The sequence below is a fragment of the Colobus angolensis genome, unplaced genomic scaffold (assembly GCF_000951035.1).
Source record: "Colobus angolensis palliatus isolate OR3802 unplaced genomic scaffold, Cang.pa_1.0 Scaffold16, whole genome shotgun sequence".
In the NCBI taxonomy this organism is placed as follows: Eukaryota; Metazoa; Chordata; class Mammalia; order Primates; family Cercopithecidae; genus Colobus; species Colobus angolensis.
In genome coordinates this window covers 18,560,916-18,588,152 of record NW_012114710.1, presented here as the reverse complement: position 1 = coordinate 18,588,152, position 27,237 = coordinate 18,560,916, and the positions used below count along the sequence as shown (strand labels likewise).

Sequence of the window (27,237 nt, the reverse complement as noted above, 5' to 3'; positions counted from 1 at the left end):
AAATAAATAAATAAATAAATAAATAAATAAAGATAGCAATCAAACACATAAAAATACCAACTACAAAAAAAAAAAAAAACGAACTGTAAAAGTAGTAACCATAAAAATAAGGAGTAATGTATGCGTTCTTTCTAGATAGTCTTTCATTTTCCAAAGGAAAGCCTTCTATAAAAATAAAAAATTACAAATATATATATATATATATGAAAGCTGTCCTCAAAGTTCAAATCTCTATAAAGAGAATGTTTTTCCTCAAGTTAATAAAGTTTGGATTCATACATTTTCTAGAGAAGCAATTACATTCTTCATGCTATATATAGGAAGAAAAATAGCTTTTAATTATGTTTGTCCACTCTTTTATTCAATAAACATTTAGTGACTATTGTGTGACACTGTTTTAGGTGCTAGGGATGTAGAAATAAATCAGAAACAATCATTAGCTCTGGAGAACTAAACCTAATGGAACTGCATCTATCACTGGCAACCTTAAAATTACCTCCCTTTGTACTTAAGTTGAAGCTCAACTTCAAACTCTGACATGCTTGGCATCTTGTTGAAAACAAATAACGATCTACCTAGTTTGCCACTGGTAGCACTTTGACACTATTAACTATCTACTGATGAAATTAACTTTCATAAAGGATTATAAAAAGTTTAAAGGGCAGAAAATACTAATGGATAAACAAGTACTGGTCAGCAATAAAAATAGCATCAGCTTCCTGCTTTTACAAAAGCCAAGAAAACCAAGAAAAAATGATTCTGAGTATATACAGAACTGCTGGAAAGAGATCTTTCTATACATGTAATACATGTGCAAATATCATATATGAGGAAGTATGAGTTATGACACAATCATTAATAACTAAGCACGCCAAATCAGTCATCAGGTTTCAAAGAATCATAGCCTTCTTTCCAGAGGTCCCACCAGGTTTTAAGGAAACGTGCATTTTCTGTACATTTGAAGACAAGTTCTTCCACTTGAGCTGATACTGCAGATGTGACCTCAAGAAATTGGTTAATAAAAATACTGCATCTCTGATCCGCATCTCCACTTTCTCCAGCAGGTCTACCATTCGGCCGTTGCTCGTGCTCAGAACTGGCCAGCTCAAACTCACTGAACATGTGGGGAAGATGCTGAAAAGCGTCTGAAGGTGAGGTAGAAAAGGGAGGTTCTGGGGGCTGGTGAAGAAACCCACAACTCCTCAAGGTCGGCCACGGGGAAGAGCTAGGAGAGCTCGGAATCCGACCAGCAAGAGAACATTTTAAAACAGGTTTTTTTTTTTTTCTTTCTCTTTTTATCACCTATGATTTTCAGAGTCCAGGTAATACAAGTAAAGTTTTACTATATAGAGCATAGAATAAAAATAGTTGATCTAAATATTTAAGAGGTATTTTGCCATGCTATTGTTGAGCTGGGGTGAATATATATTTACATTTCTGTATATCTACATATGTATGAAATATTTAGATCTGTTTTCATATATTTGCCTATTTAAAGCTTAATTTTTTAAAAAAAAGTATTATTATTTTTCTTCTAATTATTGTCAAGGGGAACATTTTAAGAACTAGAAAGTTTTAAAAATATATATATTTTACTTATCTTCTCAAATGTATAATTCTTATAGGGAAAACTCATATAAACTCTTCAAGAAATATCAGGAACTTTAAATTTTATTTTAAACATTAATTCCTTAACTGTGATTCACTTTAGAAACATACTATTCAATTGACTATTAATTTGAAAATTCAAAAATAGGTTTTTCCATATGTCTTACTATCAGTGAAATCAAAATGCATCTGAATAAGCAACTTGTATGCTAGAGCAGCTTTATACCCTCTCTGAGGCAGTCTATTCTCATGCCCTTCCCTTTTAGTAAACACTGTCATGTTTCTCCCTCTCATATCACTAGAAAGACTGTTTCTCACTGATGTCATTACCAGAAAGCTATTTTCGAGGAAGAAGATGTCTTACCACTTATTGGCTCAGGTACCATTATTTAAGTAGAAAACATTGGACAATATAAAACACTGCCCAACTCATATCTACTAGTGAAAAATTATTTTGATTTGTGATATATTTCAAATCTAAATTTTGTTTTTATCTGTAATGGGCATTTGTCATCATTATGGCTAGCACCTTTTGAAAATCCTATGTTTGGCAAATTTTCCATGGTGAAAATCTCACTGCATCAAAATTGTAGCTAGAATTTATAGTTTTCTATCTTTCTTACGGCGAGGGAGTATTCATGTGACTTGGGAACTACTAAACAGGCTTGGATTCTGAAACAAGTAATATGAAATGGACACTGCAGCCTCCATTTCCTAGTGAGGATAGTAGAGTTTAATGGAGAGACACTGAGATTCTAAGATAACTGTGGCAGAGCATCAAGAAGTGACACCCTTATTGCAACATGTGGCCTATTCCCCATGGTAGCACTTTAACTGAATGCCCTCCCCTCCAAGTTTGGAGGCTGTTGTTCAACCAGAAAGAGTGCCAAGTGTGTGATTATAACTTGGGCATTGTTTCTGCCTGAACAGCCTCCAAACTTGACTATCTGGCTCTCCCAGAGATTCTGTGCATTTCCCAATAGCTTTTAGTTATTATTATTATTTTTTGCTTAAACTGACTAGACTGGGATCTGCTGTTTGCACTCAAAAACTCTTCAACAACCAAATTTGGTATAACTTGTACTTTCCTTTTACAGTGGCTGTAGTAATGGGGGATGTGTTAAAATCATATTTTACTGGAAAGAATATTCAATATACTGAAACAAGACAGCTTCCTTAACCCAATCATAGTGTTAGATAACCACAAACTGAATTTAAGAAGTGTGCTTTGAGTATAATTATATGCATCTTGCAGGATGAATTTGAGGATTATCAGTAACCTGTATAAAATCTTTGCCACAATCTGTGACATTTAATAGGCCTCAGTAAATGTTATGAATTATTTATTACATAATGTTAGATATATGTGCATGTTAGATGTTGATCAAATATTTATTTTATTTAATTCCCACTTGGCACTATTTTAGGTGCAGTGAACAATGCAGTCAAAAATCTCTGTTTTTTTGAATTCACATTCTAATATATGAAGATTGAAAATAAATATGTCAAGCAAGTAAATATGCTTCACATTAAATTCTGACAATGCCATGGAGAAAAAGCATGGGAAAAGGGGTTAGAAGGAAAATGTGAGAGAGGGTGGAAGAGGGTTACAATTTTAGATAGGGTGTTCAGGGATGATTTCATTGAAAAAGTGATATTTGAGCACAGACCTGAAAGAGGGGTGAGCCATTATTGTGTATCTTTTTTGTTTACTATACTTGTTTCTTGAATTATTTTCCTTTAACATTTAGTGCTTTCTGTTAGGGTATTCAATATGATTGATATGTACAAATGTACAAGAGAGGAAAGAGTATTTCATGAAAAGGGTTAAATAAGAGCACAGGCTCTGTAGTGGGAGCCCAGTGCCTCTGGAATGGTGTGTGCATGGAAAAGAGGAGAAAATTAGTCATGTAACCAGCCAGCCGGATTATGTATGCTTTAGAGGCCATTCATATGACTTTGGCTTACTCAGAGTAAGATGGGAATAGGAGAGTGACCTGATCTGGCTTAAACATATAACCTGAATATACTTTTTAGCCCCTAAATTAGTGAGACATAAAAGCAAGAGAAAATAATTGTCTCCCATTCCTCCCTAAAGTGGTATTGATCAAATTAAGTATTCTTAGCACTCAGCTTTAAGAAAAGTATTACATGGTATATTGTAGAGTTGAAGCAAACTGAGACTTTCCTCCCTCACCTGAGTGTAAAACAAAATGATCAATTTCCATAATAGTGCCCTCCTGTCCTCTAATCTCTCATCCTTAGTCCCACTCATTAGAAATAAAGCCCTATTTGTTATTGACTCAACTACTTTGTCTTGCTTAGGATGCAAAGATTAGTCATTAATTCTGGTTTCTTATTATAGTATCTAATGTTCACAAATTTACTTTTCATTGTCATTTCCTCATTCATCAATGTAAAATAATCTCAATAGAACTTTCATATACAAGGGACAGAGATCCTTTTAGTTACCTTGAGAAGAAGAGTTTGACAGAAGGTGCATATGGATAAAAACTGGTCCTGAGAAAGGTCCTGAGACCATTAGGTCCTGAGAAAGCTCCAAGGACTAGTATATCTGTGGACCTCTATGCCTCTCTTAGTTCATCTGTCCATTCTCTGTTGTCTTCTTCACTGTGGTGTATCTTTTTTGCTTTCCTTTTCTTTCAGCTTGCCAGTGCCCAACTTAATTAAACCTTGCAACTTCTTCTCCTTTTCATTGTGATTTGGAGCAAATTCATGTGAGATTGTGGTTGTAATTCCTGGCATAGAGCACGTCAATCACCACATCTTTCCAAGCTGCATGACATATGTAATAGGTTATTAGCCAGCCTGTTAATTAGTTGCACTTAGGGGAGTTGCCTTATTCTCTCTTCCCTTTATTTGGGACAGAGGAATGAGTTCACATGATTAAAGAACATGGCCACTTAGAATGCATGTGCAGAATATTCATAAAATTAAAAGAAAAGTAATAGTGCAGAATCCTTTTCAGGTCATGTCGACATTCCGAGGAATGATTGACATATTTCAATAACAAGTATTTGTTTACATTTTAAGAGTCAAACTAGAAAATTTGAAATTTGCTTGAAGTGGAAATGTAGAAATGTATCCTAACTCTCTATGACTATTAATTTAGTGCTGAATTTCTTAATAGCAGTAGAGTGACAAACCCCTGAGAAATATGTATCTAAACCTTCTGATGAGGGGGCAATGGGTTATTTTAAAAGGCAAATTCAATGTATCTATTATTTTTATAATACAAACATCAGAAAGTAAGTTGACACAATCTTGGCTGGGGGGCTATGCAGAAGATAAATTAAGAATTTTAAAAGTGAGATTTCATAAAGTTCTATGTTCACAGAGGCAAGATTTCTATTTTGCAGATGTCATTACTGTCTTTGTAGAAAATATTACTCCATAAACAGCTAGAACTAATAAGTGAGTTTAATAATTCTGTATCCATAGGATATAAGAACAATATACAAAAGTAAGTAATTATTATATATCAGCTATGAATTCTGAATTTGAATATTATAATACCATTTGTAAAAGCATACATGTGCATACAAACCCAAATAGTCATGCGTATATCTAATGAAATAGGTATAGAATGTGTATGCTGAAAACTATAAAACACTAAGGAAAGAATTCAAAGAAAAACTAAATAGAGAAATATACCATGTTCCTTAATCCCACGGAATAACAGAGTACAAATGCCATTTCTCCCCCAATTTAATCTATAGTCTCCATGCAATCTCTGCTGATATTCCAACAAGCTTTTTTTTTACTGATTTGATAGACTGATTATAAAATGTATATAGAAAGGCAAAGCAACTAGAATAGCCAAAACAACTTTGAAAAATAAAAACTGGAGGACTCGAATGACCTAGTTTCTAGAAATGTTATGAAGCCATAGTAATCAAAACTATGGTATTGGAGAAAGGATACATAGATCAGAATAGAGCAGAGCATCCATAAGTATGCACACATAAATATAATCTACCAAAATTTACAATAGTGCAAAGACAATTCATTTGAGAAAGTAGTCTTTTCAACAAATGGTGATGAAAAAATTGGATGTCCATATGCATAAAATGAAACTTGATACACATTTTACGTCTCATATAAAAATAAGTCATGAACCTAAATGTAAAACATAAAACTACAACTTCTAGAGCAATGCTTTCAAGTGGGAGTAACTTTTATCTCCCAGAGACAATGTATAGAGACAGTTTTGACTGTCAGTACTTGGGGGAGGAGATCACTGGCATCTAGTGGGTGCAGACCAGGGATGCCATGGAATATCCCACAATGCACAGCACAGTCACTGTCACACTCACAAAAATGCCACTTTCTAGTCTGGATAAATATACCATGGTTATGTAAGTATCCCTTTTTAGAGGAACAGAAACTTGGTAAAGGGTGTATGGGAATGCTTTGTACTCCCTTTGCAACTCTTCAGGGCAATAGACTATACTTCAAAGTCTAACATTTAATAATTTCCTAATTTATTTCTGTGAAGGCATCATGTACTGTAGCAGATGTATTCTGCTTTGATGTCTTGCAAAATCACTTTTATTCTTCAATTAAATTTATTAAATGTGTAAATATTGCCAGTCATGTATTATATGTTAAAAATTTGAGACCAATAAAATATTTTCAAATGTCTCCTCTTTGAAAAAGCTTTCCTGTTTCATCTAACCTAAAATACTACCCTCTCCACCAATCTTTCTGATGTTCTCCCCATGGAACTTTTTTCTGACCGTTTTTCCTTTTCTAAGGTATATGCTCCATGAAGGCAGGGACTTTGTTGTACCTCCAGGGCCAGAACTGGCACACCAGAGATGGATGCTATTTGTTGAGTGAATGAATTATATGTTTTTTGTTGCGTCTTCCCAATAAGTGGTCTTTATTTAAACGTTGCAGCTTCAGTAAACCCCTATTTGGCTGTGAACAGATTAGTCTCAATCCTAGTATTTAATTTACCCCGAGGGAAAGTAACACCTTTCTCTTAAGCAGCAAGATGCATTAGTCTTTACATTAAGATTTTTCATGGCAAAAAAAAAAAAAAACAAATCCATTCTTTTTCTTCCCTTTCTTCAGCTCTGGGGATGCCAGGCAAGAAGGAGATGATGGGGTAGATAATGGTTACTTTGTAATTTTCTGGAAAATCATGCTGGTTCTACTAGAAGACTTTTACCTCATTTGATTGGATGCTCTTCAAGCTGAACTCCTTCCATTTGTGATAGTATTTGGACCATTTCCAGAATATGTTATAAGGTTTTCTTTCTAATTAAATTTTTAGGTTAAAGTTCTCATTTGAATCAGATTATTTCAAATACAAGAAAATTTGTTATAAGCCTTGAAGATAGAAATTGGCAAACATATGTCCCCCTCCCAGAGGTAACAGGTGGTAGGTTATTAAGAGTCACTTGTTGAGCTGAGCAGTGGAGGCACACATGAAGGAATGATCAGTTTTGCCTGGGACAGCTTCAGAAAGAACGAAACACTTAGATTGAAGAAAAAGAATAAATCAGTAATCAACAATAAACAACTAAATTTTAATGTTGCCACTCACCTTAACTTTCTTCGTGTAAAATATGAATATGAAATTAGCTCACTTTTAGAACAGTGTCTTAAGTAACAATGACCTCTCCCCCATTTAGAAAATTGTTGCCTTATATAGAAAAATGCACTTCATTCTTACCACTTTTTATGTGAAGGATGCAAAGCAAACCCCAGATTATTCCCAAGACAAAATGATGATTTAGCACCTTTCTCAAATATTAACTTTATGGGTCTATGACTGCATGTATATTTATATTCAGACACAAAAAACTTTTAGAATTTGTAATTATCATTACACCTACTTATTTAATTGTCTTGTCCTATGATATTTCCATAGATTCTATTATTTGGTCAGAATCAAAGCTAAAAGATGTTTCACAACAAATGAAATTTAGAAATCAAGGAAAATTCTGCCATATGATCCTGAATGCACCCAGAATGCATGGTGATTTTGAGTACATAAAGTTGTTTGGCCATATTGTCCTAAATTAGTTGTGTTTTGTGGTCCTATCATACCCATCTTTAAGTAAATTATATTTTATTGTAGAAATGTGTTTTCTAGATGATTTAAATGGGTATTAATAACAGAATGGCACAATGCAGTTCCTGTAGACTTGCTAACTACCGTATGTCTAGCTTTTCCCCTTAGGAGCTGAAGGGAAGACAAAGATCATAATTATTTTAGGGTAGATAAAACATTTCAAATGAACAGATTATTTAAATTGTATTTAAGTTAAAGTACTAAGATGAATCTGGTCAAACAATAATGAATGACGCAGGCTTAAGTGCTATGAACAACTAAGGGAACATATATTAATATTATCTAGAATTATCATGGAAGTCATAGCAATTGAGGAAAAGGAATTGAGATGGCCCTTGGACCTTAAGCAAGACTGGCGTAGTATTTGCAACAACATTCTAAGCAGTAAGAACATGATGAATTAAGATTGCACATACAGAACACCATAAAGATGATCTGACCTACAATACAAGATACGTGTTTCTAGAGAAATATTTATATGGCGTGGTAGGGTTGACAAAATGTCCTTCTTAAGTTGACTGTCAATGAAAGTATGGCCTAAAGCAAAGAAACTTTTCTAGTTCAGGTTTCCCATGGATCAATTTTAAGAAAATTATCTTAATCCTGAAAAGAGTATTTCCTTCAGCATATTACATGAAAACTTGTTTTAAAATACTTTTAACCAAAAAACCCTTTGTATAAAGCAGGATTCTGCTTGCTGTTATATTGGCTTTAATTCTATGAATTATATTAACCTTGTGTTAGGTTAGGGTTTTTTAATGTAAAAATATGTTATATAATCAAATAAGTTTTAGAAATGCTATATCACTATTAATTTTTTTCACAGCTACATGAATGAGTTTTCAGAGCCTTTAATATACTTACATGAATTGTGAACCTCCAAGAGAAAGTTTAACTCACATCAAAAATAAGTATCTTCCCTCCTTATTTTTTTTCTTTTTGTACCAATGACAAGGATTAGCATTTCTTGGGACGAACTTTAGAAAATTCTGACTTAAAACATCTACAAATATATTTAAAAGAAAATATTTATTGAGATAAGTCTCTAATTTTGGAGTAGATATACTTATACTCTCCCAGATCATTATTAGCCAACCTATCTTGCTAGTGGATAGGAAACAAAGAAAGGAAATGCAACAATAAGTGTATGGGTAATTTTTCCAAATGTCTGGCACACAGTACAAGCTGAATACACTGTTTGAGTCCAATTTTCTCAAAAATTCAAATATATAACAAGTGACAGAAACCAAGGAAGAAAATTTTAATAATGTTTTTAAACAAGGATTTAAAAAATATTTTGCCACAATCTCGGGGAGAATATATTTTTTTAACACTGTTAGGGAACATTATAGATAGCCTTTAAGGAAACATTTTCAAGGATAGTTTGAAGAGTTTACCTTTAGAAATGTAAATTTCCTCATTTCTCTAGCTAATGGTTTACCAATAGCTCCAGTAATCACGGTAGAGATATACCACATGGTTGACCATGTTTTATGATGGAGGGAGCATAGCCTACTTAGAAAAGTCCATCTGAAGAAAGAAAGCTTGGTGAAGAATCATTTGCTTCTAAAAAGAGTTAGTCAACTCATCTTTCTAACGGGGCAGTTTGGTAAATTGTACGGAAGTCTATACAATTCTATAGAGCTTTCGCACCAGTGAAGGTGAAATGTCATATGGGTCAGGGAAAGTGAGGGAAGGCAGGAAAGTGTTACCAACACACACTGAGGGTGTCACCAGAGCATCCTCTGTAGATCAAATAAAGCCCATCAGCATGTAACTAGATGGTGATGAGGCTGAGAAAAAGCATGAAGGATATGAGTTCAGTGCAATGCAAACTGACAGCTATTTGTGGATTTTGGCCTGCTTAGAATAGTGTTTCCATTTCCCTTTATCAGTGAATGAAGACTGCAGACATTTCCAAACAGGTTTCTTTTAAAAGACTAAAATTTAACATAGAAGGTACTGTCTCATGTTGATTGTTGGTAATAGGCTATTAAAGGTCATACATTCAATGAAAGTAGAAAATCAAAGAGCAGTGTAGTATTAAAAATCTCATCTTAAAAATTCTGTTGAGATTTATTAACTGAATCTGGCAGTGTTAATACATAGCTCATTTATTTTATCAAAGGAGAAATGTTATCCAAAGTAAGCAATTTGTAATACTGTATGAAAATATTTTATATACAGATATAGTGTCAAAATTAAATACACATATTTCATTAATTAAAAGGTAAACATATATTATTATCTTAAAAATACACCTCCCAAATTGCAAACTTACTTAGATATATTATAATTTATATAAATGACAAAGTAACTCAGTACTAAGGTTTAACATCCTTAGACTAGGTTAATTTATTTTTATTTTATTTTATTTTTTTGAAATTATCCTTTTTTCATGTCAAAACATTTGCTATACCATTTATTGAAGGTACTGTGTTACACATTCACGATTAATTAAATCTCTTGAAATCTCTTTTAGGTATCTTGGACCTTATTATGCTGTTGCTTACTTAGGTATATGACTCTATTATTCTCATGGCCATTATCCATATATCATTGTTAACCCTAAAACATCTCCAGCACAGAAGATGACAATTTTCACTCTAAATACAGTATAAAAGATTCATAGTGAACCATAAAATTATTTTGACAGCAAAGCAATGTCAATTTTGAATCTTTGAAACCATTATATACTTCATAGATTTAATGTCTGGAAATACTTAAACAGGTTTAAAAATATTATCGCAACTGATAACTTACATGGATTGTCTTACAAAAATCAGTACAGAATTATACTGATTGATATATGTCCACATATGTAAGAAATAGTTTGTTGACTGGAGCATTCAGTTTCCATTGTTTGTATCCATCTTCTAGTAATACAATATGCATTTCTCAATTGCTCTAATCCGTTTTGACCATGGTGCATTCAGTAACTTCTAGGAAGCATTCCACTCTGAAAAACTGCAGCAGATAGATTCTTGGAGGATGCAACTAAAGTTCGCGTTTCTATATTGCCACTCCATATTTTTCAGTGTTCTTTAGTGCCCATCAAAATTTTATTCCAACACGTTTTTATCTTTTGTAGTAGTCTCTTTAGGAAACACGAGTCATTCAGTTTTTTCTGTTCCTTTAAAGATTTATTTTCTTCCTAGAGAATAGAGTTTTAAAAGTTTAAACTTCACATTTTTACAAAAATATATATTTTAAAATACTCAATTTTTCATCATATTACTTTATGCTGAAAAACTGGTGCAATGAAAAGGTAGAATTTTGTGTGACATTTTAAAGATGATGGTTTCTAACTACCCTTGTGATAAATGACATGTAGAAAATTCAAAGTTGGTGTGATTAAAGATTTAGGATTCTCCAAAGAGCTATATCAGCTGACCTGCAGTTTCACAGTTTAACAGTGGACATAATAATACTGTTTAGAATTTCATGAGAAAGGTAATTGTAGATTACTCAGTTGAGTTTCTTTAATGTAGAAAAATGTATTTTTTGTGGGAAGAATAATCAACATTGAAAATACTCAGATTATTTTACCAAAGATAATCAATAAGGATATAGCTGATGGAGCTTGTACTCTAAGGTCTACTCCAACAATTAACTTCACCAGAGTATGTCAGATGCCCGCCTCATAAGCTAGGTTTTAGCACCTGACAAGAATCTTAAAAAGGGCTACCTGTACAACCTATAGGAAGAAAGAGATACTTGGCATGAACAGACATATAAAGGAGTAACTCCGTATAGACTCAGTTATATTTCTCTGAGTTCTCTGTCCTGTGAGAATGGGAATACTGCAGGGTAGAGTAATTCTTCACTTAGACAACAACTAGTTAATCACAAATATAAAGCATACTAGTGACTTTTACCCCTTCCTAGAACAGGAGGTGATATCAGTTGTTTGTTTTACACTCTTTACAGTTGAGCCCAGACTTGAGGGTTAAAATCAACATAGTGTTTTCAACAATCACTACTAAGTAAATGAATGTGCAAACAATATAAAAACTATTATAACTAGTTATTACAACTAGTTATTCAGTAACTAGATAATTTAGATAACAGGTTATTGGGTATTCTCTCAGTATGTATTGTGCTCAGTGTTTTACATAATTTACTTCATTTTATTTGCTTAATCATCTTATGAACTTGATGATTTGAACTCATTTCACAGATACAAACACTGATATGCAGGAAGATAAATAAACTGCTACCGTATGTGTCAAGTAAATATAATGAGTGAATCTTGAGCTCCTCTGTCCTATATTTAATTTGTCCACAAATTCAGATCTCTTTTTGTCATGTATTAGTAACACTAGCATATACTTTTTAAAGAATACATTTCAAAGATTAAACAACAGATCTCAAAGGGAAATATAAAGGCAAACTTTTCATATTATTTTCAATAAGGGGTCCTGGACAACTTTTTTTAAGTACAAGTTGAAGTTGACTTGCCTAAGCAGATTTGAAATATATAGACGTGAAAATTTCATACCTTTCCTCGGACACTGAGACTAAGCATTCACTAAAAACTAAAAAACAGGGAATCTTAGTTTTACCACTGCATCCTGGGAGAATAGTTGTTTTCTTTTCTTGTCTTTTTTTGTTTTGTTTTTTTGTTTTTTGGTTTTTGTTTTGAGATAGAGTCCCACTCTATTGCCCAGGCTAGAGTGCAGTGGCACGATCTTGGCTCACTACAACTTCCGCCTCCTGGGTTCAAGCGTTTCTCTTGCCTCAGCCTTCTGAGTAGCTGGGACTACACGCGTGGACCATGCCCAGCTAACTTTTGTATTTTTAGTAGAGACGGGGTTTCACCATGTTGGCCAGGATGGTCTTGATCTTTCCACCTCGTGATCTGCCCATCTCGGACTCCCAAAGTGCTGGGATTACAGGCGTGAGCCACCGCACCCAACCTTTCTTTTCTAAACTTCCTTTCCAAATTATCTTAGTCGAAAGCCTTCAGGGTGTTTATATTGTTTTTAGCTCCTGTATTAATTTCAGATGTCCCACTTTGCATGGAATCCCTAGAGTTTCCTAAATCTGAGTGTACAGGCTCACTTTGCTTTTCTGAAAAGAATAAGGAATTTCCATGTTGCCACATAGCTATTGGTCAAATAATGGAAATGTAAAAGAAGAATCCATCACTTTTATGAACCAGGTGTGCTCATTTTTCCATGCCTCAACCTAATTAATATCTATATCATTTTAAAGTTTAGTCAGATCCAGTTAAGTATTCTGCCTTATTAAGTCATTCATAAATATTTTCCATATTATTGTATACTTTATCTAATAATATCTAGTAGTATATGTATAAATATATGTTTATATACTATTATATATTATACTGTACAATCTACAATAATAAAAGAGGTATAAGATAAGTCCTTATTGTTTAATTGTTATTTCTTTACAAACTAACAGGGATAGCTTTTTTACTTAATGTATTTGTCATCTAGTTTATTTTCTCCTACATAAATTATTTGTTTATTTCTTTTACCTACTAGCTACAATATTTTAATGTTGCTACTTCTAAAAAAAATAATGCTTTGGCATTTGCCCTAACAGCTTCTCTTTTAAAATAATGGGTTTAAAGATGCAATTTAAAGGACTCAAATTTTTGAGGGGCACCTCACTTCTCCTTTTATCAATGTTATGATAAATTATTTCAAAACCAGCTATAAGAAGGAAACAATTCAAGATGAAAAATTAGGAATTAAGTTGAGTGAAAAGTTGATGAGCCATAAGGAAAATTATACAATTATTCTCACCAAACTCTTTGTTGGTTGGGGTTCACCCAGGGCAGCTGGTTTTCTTCCTTTAACCTTAAAAACAAAGTCACATTTATGATATTGAATATTTCTTCATTGCTCCTCCAATTGTTTGTAATTGCTAATTTTCATATTACCTTCAGCTCATCTAATCTATTTGAGACTCTACTTTAAATTTCTTATTGTTAAGAAAGTAAAATATTAATATGATTTAAAAATGGAATGTCAGGGTAAAGGAAGAAGCAAGAGAGTTCAATCTTCTGAACACGTAGAATCCATAATTTTGTAGGTATGCCTAGCACTGTGAAAAATTAACATAGTAGGGTATACTAGCAGAGATAAAACTTGAATTTTAATCAATATAAAAATAAAGTTAACAAGAAATTGTTAAATCCTGGCCATACATTTTATTAAGCTTCACTTATCAGAAACAAAATGAAATAAAACAGTAGTAAAAAGCGTGTAGCATGCCTGGCTCATGAAGAAAATTCAGTGTAGCTGATCGCTTTAACATCTTGCCTTGTTATTTCAAGAAAAGGGTCATTTGTATCAAGTTAATCAATGATGTAATATAATTTAATTTCAAAGATTTAAATTATTTGCATATTTTCTTTCTCTACAGTTAATTTTGGAACATGATGATCCATACAAACCTCAACACATAAGAGAAAGAATCACAAATATGTAACATACCTAAGACCTTTACCCCTTCCTAGACCAAGAGGTGATATCAGTTGTCTGTTTTACACTTTTTTCAGTTGAACCAAGAGTGGAGGCTTATAATCAACATAGCATTTTCAACAGTCACAACTAATTAATTGGATGTACAAGCAACAAACAACCTATTTGCATTAGACAGTACTTTGAAATAACTATAAGTAGGAATGAAGAAATGGTAGACTAGAGTAGGAAGTCTTCATGAATCTTGAGCTGAATCTTGAAGGCATAGAACAAAATAGATCCAATTTATAGAAAAAATAAAAAAGTAGAAATGCTCTCTGGGGACAAACGTAAGGACCCAGGTTTGGAAATAAGCTTGGCAAATCCAGCACACTAAGAGGAGACTGGCTTCCATCGAGTACATAAAGCAATGATAAATGAGGCTGTCCAAGTTATATAATAGACAATCCACATTTTTATCAGATCAATAGGGTTCAAAGATAATCTCACCATTTTACCTTCCATGGGAAACTACTAGTGCTCAAACAAAACAAAATTATTTTTTAAGTCATAAAAATGTTATTTAAGAAAACATTTAAAACCATAAAATAACCTTTTGATTTTGTGTGGCAGCTAGTAAAAATCCACAAAGAGGTAAATAATACAAATAAAATAAAACATTGTATTAAATATTGAAAACTTTTTAGTACTAAGCACTTTACATGTGTTATGCCATTTAATCCTTTAAATCCTACAATATAGATATTATGTTTTTCTGCATTTTGTAGATAAGGAAACTGCTGTCCAGTCTCTAGATGATGTCTTCCATATTTGGTTTTGTTGTTTTAGTTCATAACCACTAGTAGAAATGTAGGAAAATATTAGCCCTATTTGTATCAAAATTATTTAAAGAAGGGGAAATTGTTGGACATATGTATGTCTAGTTTAAGCATAAAAAGATATTTGTTAAATACATTTGATTTCCTGTTTTATTCACTAGGAGTTCTTATAAATGTGTACATATATGGATTAAAGCTATTAATGAGTTTTTGATATAGAAATTTACCATTCCCCACCCAATATATCACCCTAGTATCCTTGGAAGTTATTATGGCAATGAAGCATTTATTTATTTATTTTTTACTCCCCTTTCACAAACAATGCACTCTAGCCAAGATATAAACAGGTATTTCCAAACCGAGCCTTTCCTCTTCTAGGATTGAGTAAATATATTTCAACTTTAGACGATAATAAACACTTAGGATTCTATGATAGTGGATATGATCACCAGAGAACAGTGGCATCTTGGCACAGGAGTAGTTAATATTTTCATTCAAAGAAAATAGTCCTTAGCTTACCTTGCTGGTGCAGTTCAATAGTACTGTTGTGCCTTCTGAAACTTTTAATAAGTGGAGATCAAAATCACCAGTGCTATTCATTTTAAGAAATTGCCTCAACTTGCGAGCAGCACGGAATAAAAACATACCTTCCTATTATAAGAAAAAGTCAGAAGGGCCATGGTTCAAATAAAATATTAAGAAATGATAAGCTTTCTAAAGGAGCCTAGAGCTTGAGCTATACTGGTAGATAATGCCCCACCTCCACCCCAGCTTTCTATTCCAGTTAATCATGTGACTGACAAGTAACAGAACTAAAACTGTTTGACTCCTAGGTGACAGCAAGAAGTTCTTGGAACTTGGTTTAATGATTATCTTCACTTTTAAAGTTTGTTTTCTCTATTATGCTTATGTGATCTTATCGCTTATATGTGAATATATTACAAGATTATTCAATTTTAAACATGATAGCCGAAAAAGAAGGCTTCTGGAAGCAACAATATATTACAAGAGGTATGTGTGTTTTTTTCTTATTATTTCTTGCATCTTTTGAGCTATGGATGTATAGCTGATAATAAGAAAATAAAGGACTGTAGTCACCTAAAACATAAGTTTTGCAGTTATTTAAATTAAGATATTTTTTAAAAAGAATTTATGGTTTTGAGATGCCATGAGGGTAACTTAGCTACTGTGAGTTTTTAAAAGACTATGAAATAGCACACCCGTTTCTGTAAGGAGAAATGACATAAACTTTTTAGGTTTTGTCAAGTGTAATATTATACCAACTAGATGTGGTAATCATTTAGAGATAAGCAAATACTGACAGAAAAATTTTCAAGATGCTTTCGACTAAATTATACCAATGACTTATATTTGTATGTGTGCAAGCAAGCACATTAACAAGTATTTTTCTGTATAAGAACTTTTAGAGGTCGGGCACGGTGGCTCATGCCTATAATCCCAGCGCTTTGGGAGGCCGACGCAGGCGAATCACTAGATCAGGAGATCGAGAAACCCTGTCTCCACTAAAAATACAAAATTAGCTGGGTGTGGTGGTGCATGCCTGTGGACCCATTTACTCGAGAGACTGAGGCAGGAGAATCGCTTGAACCCAGGAGGCGGAGGTTACAGTGAGCCGAGATTGCGCCACTACACTCTAGTCTGGAGACAGAGCGAGACTCCGCCTCCAAAAAAAAGAGAAAGAAAGAAATTTAGAAATAAGAGATAGATGTGTCTTTGAATTCGACAATTCTAGTATTTTCAAGGTAAAAAAATAGAATGGTTAAACAGAAAAAGCTTATCTAATAAGCACAGGGCTATTTGTAAAACAAAAATATAAAATTGGACCATAGTATGATCTAATCAATGGGAATTATGTGGTCAGACTGCAAATATTAATAGTATTCATATAAATCTCTAACAGAGGCACAAAAAATACAAGCTTCTATAAAATCAAGCTTGAATGACAAACTCCAAATAATTATCATTACCTTATTATCATCACATAAATGTCTTTTAAAAAAGTTAAATTCATTATTCAGGCAATTGCTACCAATTTCTTTCATGCTGTCCTGTAATAAATAACATAAAATAATATGGTTAAAACTGAGTACTTTTCTAATATCTTATAATTATAAAAATAATAATCTTATAATATCTGGTATTTATATGTGCATTTTAAGGAAAATAACTTTTGCCTGGCTCAGCTGACTAAGCATGAGGAATAGTTTCCTATTGTTGAAGGATAAATAAGTGTGTACACAAATTCTTCCATATTTAGAGCCCCTCCCAGATCCCATAATTGAATCCCAGAATTCACTAAGAGAATCTGGCTCATCTAGGGAAATAAAAGTATCTATTTTAGAAGTTATGCTATATAGACAAAGTATTATAAAATGTGAAGTCATGAAGTTGAGATGAATTTAAGAGGTTATTCAGTCAAATTTCCTCCCATCAACAAACAACAGGAAAGGGAATTTCTGTTAGAATTAAGGGATCCATACAAAGCTCAACACATAAGAGAAAGAATCACAAATATATGACATACCTAAGACCTTTACCCCTTCCTAGCCAAGAAGATTTCAGTTGTCTGTCTTACATCATTTCAGTTGAGCCAAGACTGCAGGCTTATAATCAACATAGTATTTTCAACAGTCACAACTAATTAATTGGATGTGCAAGGAATATAAAACCTATCTGCATTAGACGGTACTTTGAAATTGACAGTGAGAATTAAGGTTGAAATTTATTCACAACACTTTTAGCAATCCAATTTTCTGGGATGGTTAAGGTAGAATTTTCCTGAGACACGGTGTAATTGCATGTCTGTGTATTATAAACATAGGAATGGGAAAGCAGACTGGTATGTGCTCTATTTTTTTTTTTTTCATTTATAAGGAATGTAGTAGAAGAAGGTAGAGATTACCTAAATCAAAAATTTAGTTGATATTAGGAAAAACTTCCTAAGGTTTCAGATTTTTGTGTGCACCGGGTTGGACTAACTCTGTCTAGCAAACTAGCAATTCCATGCTATCAGAGCTTCTAGGACTAAAAACAATCTTAGCCTACATAATGTCTCCAGAGAAACAGGATAAGAGGTGGAGCAATGGCAGGATTTAGTCATGGGCTTTGAATCCTCATCTGCCTCTCAGAAAAGTATTCATTACTCTTATCTCCTGTGAAAAGCATGATGATGTCTGGGTTTACCCTGATTTTAAAATGTATATACTATCAGTTTTATCTGGAAGAAGTGTCTGAATACATACATCTCAAGTGTAAAAGATACATTTTCAATAAATATCTTCACATTGCCATTGTACATATTCCTGAAAATGTAGTGTATAATTAATATTTGCCTATTAAGTTATTTTCATGTTGACTTCCCCTTACCCAAAGGACAATAACTCATACATAATTTTTTTCTTTGATAAAACATAGAGTTTTTAATTTTTACCATGTCATCCTTCAAAAAAGAAGGTGAAATATGTGCAGCTACTCTATATGATATCTTCCAATTCACCAAAAATATCATATGAGACAATATGTCACATAATGAATGCCAATTTCTTGAAACATTTTAGCAAATTGCATGACACACGAATATTTAAAAAGCCATATTGGTTAGGTGGCTGTTCTAGGTTATTAATAAAACTTATTTTTGGCAGATCCACAGAAAGATAATGTTATACTAGTTGATCTTTTTTTACCTAATGCTTGATACAGAATGTAAATGTGTTACTATAGCCTTAAAAGGTTGACTCCTATAGAGGTCACAGTTATTAATTCATCGACCTTAGTACATTTTATTAATGCATCCAATATAGATCTATTTGACTGCCAATTACTGTTGCTTTCTAAAATACTCTTCATTCATGCCCAATCAGAAGAATGGCTCAGAGTAAGAATTATAGATACATGGTGCTGGAAAGAAACTTAGATGGCCATCTTTTGATTTAACAAAGAACAGAATGACTTGACCAAAGTCACAATAATTGTTTATTATTCACGTGTCACATACGTCCAGATGCAAATAAGAAATCACAGCTGGGCACGGTGGCTCACGCTTGTAATCCCAGCACTTCGGGAGGCCAAGGCCGGTAGTTCGCGAGGTCAGTAGTCCCAGACCAGCCTGGCCAACATTGTGAAACCCCATCCCTACTAAAAATACAAAAAAAAAAAAAATTAGCTGGATGTGTTGGCACATGCCTGTAATCTCAGCTACTTGGGAGGCTGAGGTAGGAGAATCGCTTGAACGCAGGAGGCGGAGTTTGCAGTGAGCCGAGATCACACCACTGCACTCCAGCCTGGGCAACAGAGCAAGGCTCTGTCTCAGAAAGAAAAAAAAAGAAGAAACAAATCATATATCACATTATCACATATGTCAAAATGCACATAAGCAAATTTCTTCCAATATTTTATGAATGTGGAAAATCAAAAGAGAAAAGCCAGGATTATAAGACTGAACTGCAGTATTTTCTAGTACAAAACATGACATTGTCTAAGTTCTTTTTTTTAGGTGAAGTTATTTATTTATTTATTTATTTAGAGATGGAGTCTCACTCTGTCACCCAGGCTGGAGTGCAGTGGCCGGATCTCAGCTCACTGCAAGCTCCGCCTCCCGGGTTTACGCCATTCTCCTGCCTCAGCCTCCCGAGTAGCTGGGACTACAGGTGCCCGCCACCTCGCCCGGCTAGTTTTTTGTATTTTTTAGTAGAGACGGGGTTTCACCATGTTAGCCAGGATGGTCTCGATCTCCTGACCTCGTGATCCGGCCGTCTCGGCCTCCCAGAGTGCTGGGATTACAGGCTTGAGCCACTGCGCCCGGCCTAAACCTAGTATCCATTAGTTGTTTTTTGATCCTCTCCCTCTTCCTACCGTCCATCCTCCAAAAAGCCCCGGTGTGTATTGTTCCCCTGTGTGTGTCCATGTGTTCTCATCATTTACCTGCCACTTATAAGTGAGAACATGTGGTATTTGGTTTTCTGTTCCTGTATTAGTTTGCTAAGGATAATGGCCTCCAGCTCCATCCATGTCCCTGCAAAGGACATGATCTCATTGATCTCATTCTTTTATATGGCTGCATAGTGTTCCATGGGGTATATGTACCACATTTTCTTTATCCAGTCTGTTATTGATGGTCATTTAGGTTGATTCCATGTCTTTGCCATTGTGAATAGTGCTGCAATGAACATACATGTGCATGTGTCTTTAAAACAGAATGATTTATATTCCTTTGGGTATATGCCCAGTAATGGGACTGCTGAGTCGAATGATATATCTGTCTTTAGGTCTTTGAGAAATTGCCATATCATCTTCCACAATGGCTGAACTGATTTACATTCCCACCAACAGTGTACAAGCATTCCCTTTTCTTCACAACCTTGCCAGCATGTTATTTTTTGACTTTTTAATTATAGCCATTCTGACTGGTGTGATATGGTATTCCATATTTCTTGGAGGTTGTGTTCATTCCTTTTCATTCCTTTTTCTGTACTACTGTCTGCCCGCCATATTTCATAAAGTCAGTCTTCAAGCTCTGAAATTCTTTCCTCTGTTTGGTCTATTCTACTATTAATACTTGTGATTTTATTATGAAATTCTTGTAGTGTGTTTTTCAGCCCTATTAGGAGGATTAAGTTCTTCTCTATACTGGGTATTCTGAACCCTTACTGGAGAGGTAATGAGGTCAGTTGGAGGAAAGAGGGCACTCAGGCTTTTTGAGTTTTCAGCATTCTTGCTCTGATTCTTTCTCATTTCTGTGAGCTTATCTAATCTACCTTCAATGTTCGATGTTGCTTAACTTTGGATGTTTTTTTTTTTCTTTTTTTTCCTGGCACAATTCAGCCACTTTACCATAGGGATGCTGTGGTTTGCTGGGGGTGTACTCCAGTCCCTAGTTGCCTTGGATTTTTCAGTAGCTGAAGGTATCACCAATGAAGGCTGCAGAACAGTAAAGATGGCAGCCTGCCACTTCTTCTAGGAGCTCTGGCCCAGGGAGGTACGAACCTGTTGCCCGGTGGAACGCACCTGCAGAAGGTGGCTGGAGATCCTGGTTGGGAGGTCTTGCCCAGTCAGGAGGAAGAGTATCAGGACCCACTTATAGAAGAAGTCTGGCCATGCTTTTGTAGAGCAGCTGCGCAGTGCTGGGGTAACGCTTCACCGCCTTTTGGCTTGAGCTCTCCAAAGCCTGCAGGCTGGACAGGCTCAGTACCGAAATAGCAGAGATGGCAGCCCACCCCTCCCTCTAGGACCTCTGTCCCAGGCAGTTTTCAGATCTCTGTAGGCCAGAGAACACCAGCGGAGATGGCTGGAGGCCCTGCTTGGGAGGTCCTGCCCAATAAGGAGGGATGGCTCAGGGACCTGAGTCTGACCACATGTTGGTCAGAGCAGTTGTGCTGTGTTGGGGGATCCCTTCTGCCCCTGATGGGTTTGGGCTCTTCAAAGCCTGCAGGCTGAAAAAGGTAACTCACCCAAACAGTGAAGATGGTGGTCTGCCCCTCTCCCTGGGAACTCTGTCCCAGGTAGGCACAACACTGCTGCTGGTGGCTGGCTGGAATTCCAAGCCAATGTGTCTTATCCTTTGAGGCACCATGGAAGTGGGGCCCACAGACCATCGCTCCTTGGCCCCTGGATTCAGCCTCGTTCCTAAGGGTATGCACACAGATCTAATCTCCTGCTTTTCTGGAGTTGCAGTTACTTTTGCCGGGAAGCCTGGAGCTGGAATATCTACAGTTCCTGTTCTCCAACATATGCCTGAGCAGCTGCTCTGCCAAGACTCCCATATCTCTGTGTGTTAGACTGAAAGCCCTGGTGGAGGGAGTTCAAGAGGGGATCTCCCAACTCGAGGTTGCAAAGATCCATGGGAAGAGTGTAGTTTCTGGGTCACATATTTATTCACCGCTTCTCTGGACAGGGGAGGTTCACTTGGCTGGGTGTCGTGCCCAGGTGGGCTGTCGTCCTGACTTTCTCTTCTATGTTCTCCATGGGTCAAGTTGTTTCCTTGATTAGTCCCAATGGGAGAACTTGGATGTTTCAACTGAAGGTGCTGTATTTACTTGCCCTTTTGTTCCTCTTTGTGAGAGCCACTCACACTAGCTACTTCTAGTTGGCCATCTTGGCCACTTCCCAGCTCCTTTTCTTTCAAGTTCTTAAAATACATAATGTTATTTACATTTATAGAATTAGATCTTCTTTAATTTCAGCATAGTTTTCTTCTATCTTTGAATTTTTAAATTACATTTTAAGTCTATTCTTTAGAAACACTAATTACATAAAAAATGAATCTTCTCTTGAACTTTTTCTTTTCGTGTGTGTATGTACACAAATACATATACACACACACAATTTCATTTTGTATGGTTTTACACATCCTGTCTTTCATATGCCTGTTTTAATGGAGTATTCATTTCCGGTTTTTATTTTAGTCTCTATATTTCCCCTAAATCCAAAGAACATTCGTTTCTTTCTGGTGTCTTTCACACTATATTGTTTTTAGCTCTTTTTACTTTGGTTTCTTAGAGACTTCACATTTTCCATTGCTTTCATGGATAATTAAACTGTGGTCTTAATACTTCATTTTCCTTTTGCCTATTTTTGTGTTAATTCATTTGTTCATTTATTTTGCTAGTATCAGTGCATAATGTTCCTTTTAAATTTTCTGATTATTTTTGAAGGGATGCTAAAGTAGAGTAGATTATTGTTCAGCCAGTGTTTAACATCTAATCTCACCAAATGAGAGGATGTATTCATTCCATATGGCTGACATAATAAATTACCAAAACCTTGGAGACTTAGAACAATAAAAACTTATTATCTCACATTTCTAGAGGTTGTGGTAGAGCATGCATTGTTTGCCTCTTCCATCTTCTGTTGTCTGCCAGCATTCCTCAGTGTTTCTTGGCTTGTTGCCTCATGGCTCCAGTCTCTGCCTCCATCTTCACATCACCTTCTTCGTGTGGGTGTCAAGTCTCCTCCTGCTTTTCTCTTAGAAGGAACTCGTGATAGCATTTAGCGTCCACCAAGATAATCCAAAATAAACTTATCACACCAATATTCTTAATTCAATCACATCTGTAGACTTCTTTACCTTATACATTTCCAGAGATTAGAGTTTTTTTATCTGGGTGGCCATTATTTAATCTGCTACACAGAAGTATGTTCCTCTGTCCATTAATGTTGCGTTTGTCCAAAAGACATGTGGTAAGAAATTGATGCTTTCTGTATAGTTTCTGTGAGACAAGAATTTGGAAGCTGCTTAACTGGGAGCTTCTGGTTCTGCATCTTCCATGAGGAGTTAGTCAAGATGTTGGTCATGTCTGTAGTCACCTGGACTTCATCAGGACTAGAGGATCTATTCCCAAGGTGACCCATTCATGTAGTTATTGGCAGAATGCCTCAATTTCTCACCACATGAGCTTCTCCACAGGCTTTCTTCAATATCCTTCCAAGATAGTTGCTGACCTTCCCCCAAGTATCAATGTAAGAGAAAGCAAGGAGGAAGCCGTGTCTTTTATTACATGGAAGTCACACACTGCCATTTCCACATTATTCAATTGCCTTGCAGTGAGTCACTAATTCCAATCCACACTCAAGAGGAGGGAATTTAAGCTGTACCTCTTGTAAGGTGGAGTATCAAATAATTTGTGGGAGCATGTTAAAACTCCCACACAGCTGCTCCTTTCATCTTATGACTTAGAATGAAACATGTGGAGGTAATCAAACTCAGATAAACTGTATACCTGTGAACCTAAGGTAAATGCATATTACTGTATGCCTTTCTCTCTTTCTGTGTGTGTATGTGTTTGTAGCAAAAACTGACTGAGAGAGAACTATTGCTTTTTAGATCAACTAATTTTCCAAAAATAAAGGTGGAAAAGGGCAAAGGTAATGAAATGAAACAGCTGTTCATTCTTATCCAATTTCTGTATTCTCTGTCATAGGACAGTTTTCTTCTTAATTTTTTCATATTTATCTTTTTAGGAGAGAAAGTCAATATGGTTCACAGTTACTCTTCATGGTCACATGTGTTGGAGCTAGCAAACTAATGTTTAATTATTGCTCATAGCTGATTGCTGCTTCCTTTATGTTCTTTTTTCCTTCTTTTTGTAGGGCTGGTTCTAAGGATTGGAAAGTTTTGGCATAGACTATATTCGGTCTCATGTCTCTTGCTATAAATGAACTTGGTCCCTATAGAAATATACTTCATTTTTTTTTTTTTTTGAAATGGGGTCTGTTGCCCAAGCTGGAGTGCAGTGGCACAGTCTCGGCTCGCTGCAACCTCTGCCTCCTGGGTTCAAGAGATTCTCCTGCCTCAGCTTCCTGAGTAACTGGATTCCAGGCATGCACCACCACAGCCCGTAATTTTTGTATTTTTAATAGAGACTGGGTTTCGCCATGTTGGCCAGGCTGGTCTCAAACTCCTGACCTCAAGTATAGTAGAAATAATTTTCATTTCTGATCATCACTATGACAACCTATCCATGGCCTTGTGCCATCTGAAGCCTCATTTAGGGGGACTTTGAAAATGCGCTGCTTATTTTTTAGAAAATCTACTCTGCATGAAATTTGAAAAAGGCGTGTATTGTTCCTGGAATTCTATTTCATTTGCTACAATTTTTACCATTTGTCAAGTAGCTTAGCAGATTATAGTATGACTTAATAGTTAATTCTTAGTTTAAATTAAAGTCATTTATTCTTTGATCAAATACTTTAGCACTTACCATGTGCCATTTAGTAATAGGGATACAACAGGGATCAAAATCATACATGGCTCCTTCCCTCAAGAAATTAACTATTTGGTGGCAAAAACATTAATCCAATAACAGCAATCAATTCTCAACTTGATAACTGTTATAAATACAAGATATATGCTGCCATGAAGCCTACACAAGAAGATTTTACTTAAAAATCTCAATGAATACTTCCCAGAGGAGGATACTTCACAGGAGATCTCAATCATAAGTACCCTAGGGAAAAGGGGGATTCAATAGCAAACAATATAGGTGACTACTTTGAAGAGGGAGGAAACATGGCCTGTATGTGGCTAGAAACAAGAGAGCAAGGGAAAGTAGGAATATGGCTGAGAGAGGAAGAGACAGAACTGATTCAACATAAAGCAAGGGCTGGAAGAGATCAAATTATGTGTGGCCTTAAGGATATTTTAAGAAGTTTTGTGTCAATCCTAAAAGCAATAATTAATGTATTTCTACTTACAAACATGGGAATAGCTTTTCTGGTTTACTTTTTCCAACAATCATATTAATAGCCACATGCCAGATGGTTTGGAGAGAGGTTCAAGAAAGTATATGGGTGAATCTTTATGAGGCTATTACATAGTCAGTGCTTAAGATAATGGTTTATTGCACTTGATGGTAACAGAGAATCTTGAAATATGTGAATATATTTGAGAAATAGGAAGCAAATTTAATGTGATTTGAAAATAAAAATTAAGCAGGACAGACATATCAAGGATCATTCCTGATTTGTCTGGTGTGTACAACAAAAGAGTCAGATGCTCCTTGACTTAAATGGGTTTACATTCCAATAAGCCCATTGGAAATTCAAAGATTATAAGTCTAACTATGGTAAGCTGGTTATCATTAGTATTATGTTGCCATTGAGACAGGAAATAGAAGAAGAGGTGGAGTGTATAAGTTACGTGTTAGGTTTTAAACAGATGATGTTTGAGCTGACTTTCAAAGATTCAGGAACAGATAATAGACAAATAGTGAAGCCAGAGAGTTAGACGGAAAGCCAAGAGAATAGATCATTTTGAGGAAGTGGTGGTCCACAGTAAATGCCAATTAAAAGGTCAGGTAACTTGAGTCTTGTTCAAAATTTATCTACATAAAGAAAACAAGCTGAAGTAGAAAAGAAAGCTAATAATGGAATGGTAAAATAGACGATGGAAAATAAAATAAAATATTAAGCAGATATATTTGTTTTCAGGTAATATTTATAAACAAGTGATGAATCTATAATAAAACATTAAGAGGAAAAGGTACTATGTAGAAGCCTATATTTAAATGTGAATGCATATGTAGACACTTGAACACACTTATCTAGCAGAAGCTTTTTAACTTTCATTTAACTGACTTTCTGCATGATCAATAGTTTCTATTCCTTCTGCCGAAACATATTGACTAATGCTCAGAGAACAATGAAGACTCCAGACTAGTAGTTTAGTTTCTTATGTGCTTGTGTATATTTTTTTCCACCATTTCAGCTGCTTTTTACTAAGTCAATTCCTTAACACTAAGTTATACTTAGCATTTAATTATAATACTTAATACTATATAAATCAATAAAATATTAGTATAAAAATAGTTCTTCCAAGAACTTCTACTTTTCAGTTTGGCATGCAGGAAGCTCAGAAGTTGCCAATCCATACTTACAAGTAAAAAAGCTAAACTCATTAAAAAAAAACAACAACTCTCTTAGATCAGAGAAGTGAGGTCACAGAGCAAACCACTGCCCTGAAGTTGGAAAGACAGAGAGGACCCCCAAATTAGAGAAACAGAACCACAACTTACTGAAGCAGAGATCCATGAGCAGAAACCTGCATAGCAACCATTGTGGGGGTAGAAATAATTAAACTGTAGTTGGCAAATTGCTGAAGGCTCAGTGCGAAACAACTTTGAGAATTAAAAACTCCAAAGGTACCCAGCCATAGTGGGGGGGCTACATACTTTTATGAGTTTGACCTTTAGGAGCTCTATCTACTAGGTCCTCATGGTAAATATCAGATGAGAAAGTCCTCTTGTGCTTTTGGTAGGAGGAGGGGAAAAAACTACTATAAAATCAGCCAGAGGTGGGAGGATCACTTGAGCCCAGAAGTTTGAGACCAGCCTGGAGAACATAGTGAGATCTTATCTTTACAAATAATTACAAAAAAATCAGACAGGTATGGTGGCACATGCCGATGGTCCCAGCTACTCGGGTTGAAGTAGGAGCATCACTTGAACCCAGGAGGTCAAGGCTGCAGTGAGCCATGATTTATATTGCTGCATTCCAGTCTGGGTGACAGTAAGACCCTGTCTCAAAAAAATAATAATAATTTCTAAAAAGCTGAATAGTCTGCTCTCCTTTAAAGGGCCTAACCTCAAGGGAGACTATTTTACCAGAGCCTAACCTTCTGAGGTTTTATCAGAGTCTGATCTGCCTGGGGGAAAAAAATACCCAACTCCAGGGTCCTCTAGTTTTTCACATGTTGGAAGGCTGCCCTGTATCCCCTAAGGAGGGGGAGAAAAAGAGC

At 35.2% G+C, this 27,237-nt stretch overlaps 1 protein-coding gene and 1 pseudogene across 4 annotated transcripts in view; both read right to left on the bottom strand.

Moving 5' to 3' along the window:
- Window positions 1–876: 876 nt before the first annotated feature.
- Window positions 877–9,192, bottom strand: LOC105508347 (annotated as a pseudogene).
- Window positions 9,193–9,812: 620 nt separating this feature from the next.
- The window catches only part of IL7 (interleukin 7), a 68,064-nt gene continuing 50,639 nt past the window's right edge, over window positions 9,813–27,237 (bottom strand). Inside the window, exons 4-7 of one of the 4 annotated variants that reach the window (XM_011937156.1) lie at window positions 16,976–17,056; window positions 15,507–15,638; window positions 13,489–13,542; window positions 9,813–10,868 (exon numbers count right to left, since the gene is read on the bottom strand). In XM_011937156.1, the coding sequence (XP_011792546.1) occupies window positions 10,749–10,868; window positions 13,489–13,542; window positions 15,507–15,638; window positions 16,976–17,056 (387 nt within the window). In that variant the 3' untranslated portion in view covers window positions 9,813–10,748. The remainder of the gene's footprint in view (window positions 10,869–13,488; window positions 13,543–15,506; window positions 15,639–16,975; window positions 17,057–27,237) is intronic. The other 3 variants (XM_011937157.1, XM_011937158.1, XM_011937159.1) reach the window with 3 other exon arrangements.